Raw genomic sequence first — 4,113 nt, 5'->3', positions numbered from 1 at the left:
GTAGTTTTGTAATTTTATAATTTGTTTAAACAAATAAACAAAAAGCTTCAAACTATCTCATGCAACACTTCACAGACTCTGTTCTTCTGATCTCTTTGTTCTCTTGACCTCCCCCTTAAGGTGGCAGAATCTCACATGTGTAACAGATATCCGTGAGACTCTGTTGTAATTTCCAAGTGTTTTATAATATGGGCACATGCTTTATAATTGCCCATTTAATTTTTTGAAATTAAAAATTACATCACCCATGAGAGGGCAACTCCTTTCTGAGCCTCTGTAGTTGTTGAAACTGAGGAGCCTACTGCATTAAGTCACATGACACCCCAATTCCCATTTTATAAAGACAAAATAATAATCAAAGGCTTTCCCCCATTAAGGTTGGGGTGAGTTTTAGACTCCCCAGTACCCCCTTCCCAGTGGCTGGCAATGGATGGGATAGTGGCCTTTTCTCTGGACCATTTTCCTGGATCCTTCTTCTTTCAGACTCCCCAGGATGAGCATCCAGTCCCCACCCACGCTGCTGGAGCTGGCAGGGCGCAGTCTGCTGAGCAACAAGTCCAGGGCCATCCTGGATCTGGAGGACCTGCCCATAGAGCTCTTCCCACCACTCTTTGTGGAGGCCTTCAGCAGGGGACACACTGAGGTCCTGAAGAAAATGGTGCAGACCTGGCCCTTCACCTGCCTGCCCCTGGGGACCTTGATGAGGCAGCCACAGCCGGAGATGCTCCGAGTGGCCCTGGATGGGCTGGACATGCTGCTTGCCCAGCAGGATCGCCCCAGGTGAGGGGGACCCAGGTGGCCAGGAAGGGAGCACACTCGGTGCCAGGGAAGGGATGAGTATAGGCAGGGAGAGTGGGTGCTGAAGTGTGCTCCACCGGCTTCCTGTGCTGCCAGCAAGGAGGGGTGGAGAGGCCTTGGCCATGCTGATCCCCATCTGGGAAAGGCTTCCAGATGTGGTGGTGCTTGTGGCAGCTGTGCTGAACCCTGAATGAGACAGTACCTGCCCCTGCCTCAGACTGTACAAGTGGGGACACCAGGATGGATTGGAGGGAAGTGGGTGGAGAAAAGTGAGACAGAAGGAAGAGGTGGAGCAGGGAGCAGCAGCTGAGAGGGGAAGGAAGGGGCCTCAGGGCTGAGACTCTGCTGTGGTCCCCGCAGGAGGTGGAAACTGCAGGTGCTGGATTTGCGGATGGTTCCACGGAACTTCTGGAGGACGTGGTCTGGAGCCGTGATGGATGCCTGCTCACCAGAGGACATTAAGAATAATCGAACATTGAAACTTGATCCAGCAATGGCAGCTAAGCTGCCCTTGAAGATATTCATAGACTTGTGCCTCACAGAAGGGCCCATGGATGAATTCCTGACCCACTTATTCCTATGGGTCACACAGAGAAGGGACAGGCTGCACCTGTGCTGCAGTAGGCTGAAGATCTTATGGAAACCCACCCGCCACACCAGGAAGGTCCTGAGACTGTTGCAGCTGGACTCTGTCCAGAAGGTGGAAGTGCACTGCACCTGGGTGCACTCCACCTTGGCTGCTTGTGCTCCTTTCTTGGGCCAGATGAGGAACCTGAGGAAGCTGCTTGTCTCAGAGGTCCGCCTGCCTGCCCACACCTCCCCAGAGGAGCAGGAGTGGCTGCTCTCTCAGCTCACCTCGCAGTTCCTCAGGATGGACTGCCTGAGGAAGTTCTATGTGCATGCTGTCCTCCTCCTCGAGGGCCACCTGGAGCAGGTGCTAGGGTGAGTAAGGGGGATGAGCCTCCTCTGCAGACCAGTATCAGTAAATATGAAAGGGCACCTACTGTGTGCTAGCCACTGACACTCTCATGGTGAACAAGGCACTGGAAGGTAAATAACCCATCATCTGTTCCTGTTGTATCCTGAAGCTCCACCTCCTAACCTGTGTTAGAGCAAAGGGCTAAACCAGGGTTCATGGTCTGGGAAGTGACATCATGCTGGGAAGCCAGCTGATGCGGACAGGAGCTAGTGAGGTGGGTGTGAGGTTCCTTCCCTGGGAGTCCTGTCCAGCGACAGGGGTACAAAGCAGGGTAGAAGTGAGGACTTTGAAGGAGGGAAGCCCCCACACCTGTACGTGTTCAACAAGGAAGCCCTGTTGTCCTCCATCTGGGAGCAGAGGAGCCCACTTCTAATGCCCTCCTGGGGAAGGCAGGTCTGAGCTCCCGGTGATGACTCAGGGGTTGTGAGTGAAGAGCAGGGAGTGAGACCTTGCTGAGGGGACAGGGAGTGAGCCCTGCAGGGGCTAACCCCAGGGTGTTTGGACACATCTTTCCTGGATTTGTCTTTGGTACATGACTCTTCATGACTTCCTGGGGCTCGATTTGTGGCTTTCTGCTTGTCATTGAGGGTTACATTCATAGAGATGGAGGACCCACCTGGTCACACAAGTAGTGGTAAAAGTTTTAGGTTGAATTGGAGTGACCTGAATGAGCAGATTCTACAAAATGTCAACCATGTTCAGATGGTCACAGTGACCTTGGGTTTGGGCCAATTTGTCTTCTCCCTCAGAACTAACTGCCTGGTTCCTCCTTAGGCACCTGAAGACCCCCCTGGAGACCCTCTCGATAACCAAGTGCCCGCTCTCAGATACCGACTGGAATTATCTCTCCCGCTGCCCAAACACCAGCCAGCTCAGACGCCTGGATCTGAGATACATCAAACTGACCAATTTCAGTCCAGAGCCCCTCAAAATTCTGCTGGAGACTGTGGCAGCCACCCTGAACAGGTTGGACTTGGAAGCCTGTGAGATCGCGGAATCCCAGCTCCAAGCCATCCTGCCTGCCCTGAGCCGCTGCTCCCAGCTCAGGATCTTGTGCCTTTTCCGGAATGGCATCTCCATGTCGGTCCTCAGGGACATGCTCTGTCACACTGCCAGGCTGAGCCAGTTGAGCATAGAGCTATACCCTGCCCCTCTGGAGAGCTATGATGCCCAGGGTGCCATCCACCAAGAGAGATGTTCCCAACTCTGTGCTGAGCTCACAGCACTATTGAAGGACTTTAGGCAGCCCAAGGTCCTTGTGTTCTGTACTGTCCCATGTCCTCAATGTGGCAGCATGTTCCTCTACAACCAGGGCCTCAATCACTGTTTCTGTCCAACAACTGCCTAGTCTAGTTGGGTTTGCATAAAAAGCTGCCCTCTACGCAATTGGATGTATAACCAGGATGTAGAGGGATCATGAAGGAAACTCAGAGCCCAGCATTTCAGACACTGCCTGAAGTGTGGATGGGGAAAGGAATCAGATGCTGGGGGCTACATTGGAAGGAAGCCCCTGAAGATTGGACCTTCTGTATAGAGCCATATGTGTCTGTATAGAGTCATCACAAGGGGCCTGGATTTTTAGAATGGGATTTAGGCTTCATGCACACATGAAGAAACTATTTTGATTCATGGATGGTGCATAAATAAATAGTCTGAAATGAACGGAATCTCAAGATTAGTCCTCTGACATCTTCCATGATGGTTTTACCTAGTTTTCTGATTTTGACACTGGAATTCTCCAGGGGCTGATGGAGAAACACCACCAAGTACTTGGTGATCAATGAGGTTCATTCCCAGAAACTCAAAGCATCCAACTGAAATCAGGTCATTATCTGGCTACACTGTGGCATAATCCATGTAGGGGAACACAGGAGGCCTGGAGCATTCTAAGTGGACAGTAAAATTTCAAAACGCCCTTCTTAGGCGACCTCAGTGCCACCCAGACACTCAAGGTTCGCCCATCCTTGTGGGTCTCCACAGACCTAGAAACTTGGCGTCTTGGTCTTTGGATGCAATGAGAATAAAATAGGGTCTCTGGGCCTCACAAAACCTTGCCTGTCATCCTGCTACAAAGTCTTTCCTGAAACAATATAGTCATGGCCAATGAAACCATCCAAATTAGCTTTCATTAAAATAGTAGAATTGTATAGGTAGATGACACTTGCAAATATGTCTAAATTAAACTTTATAAATTACCACCTTCTGGTGGGGGAGAAGGCTGCTCATAACTGACAGATCTTCCCCTAACACTTCCCATCTCTCCCTACCCAGGGACACAAGGCTTTCAATCAGCAGATGATCAGAGGATGAGTAAGGATGAGGTGGTTGTGGGCAAA

General features: G+C 51.1%; 1 protein-coding gene across 1 annotated transcript; it reads left to right on the top strand.

Moving 5' to 3' along the window:
- The first annotated feature begins 493 nt into the window (after positions 1-493).
- Positions 494-3,125, top strand: LOC114084090 (PRAME family member 12-like). The gene is made up of 3 exons (XM_071618572.1): positions 494-780; positions 1,159-1,740; positions 2,552-3,125. The coding sequence occupies exons 1-3, from the start codon at positions 494-496 to the stop codon at positions 3,123-3,125; spliced, it is 1,443 nt and encodes a 480-aa protein (XP_071474673.1).
- The last annotated feature ends 988 nt before the right edge of the window (positions 3,126-4,113 follow it).

Source organism: Marmota flaviventris, chromosome 10, assembly GCF_047511675.1.
Source record: "Marmota flaviventris isolate mMarFla1 chromosome 10, mMarFla1.hap1, whole genome shotgun sequence".
Lineage (NCBI taxonomy): Eukaryota > Metazoa > Chordata > Mammalia > Rodentia > Sciuridae > Marmota > Marmota flaviventris.
The sequence above is the reverse complement of the archived record's forward strand: the minus strand, read 5'-3'. Positions and strand labels throughout refer to the sequence as shown.

Coding starts and splice junctions, on each gene's coding strand:
- LOC114084090 (XM_071618572.1), top strand. CDS start 494: ATGAGCATCCAGTCCCCACCCACGCTGCTGGAGCTGGCAGGGCGCAGT. Junction 781..1,158: donor GCCCAGCAGGATCGCCCCAG/GTGAGGGGGACC, acceptor TGGTCCCCGCAG/GAGGTGGAAACTGCAGGTGC. Junction 1,741..2,551: donor CACCTGGAGCAGGTGCTAGG/GTGAGTAAGGGG, acceptor GTTCCTCCTTAG/GCACCTGAAGACCCCCCTGG.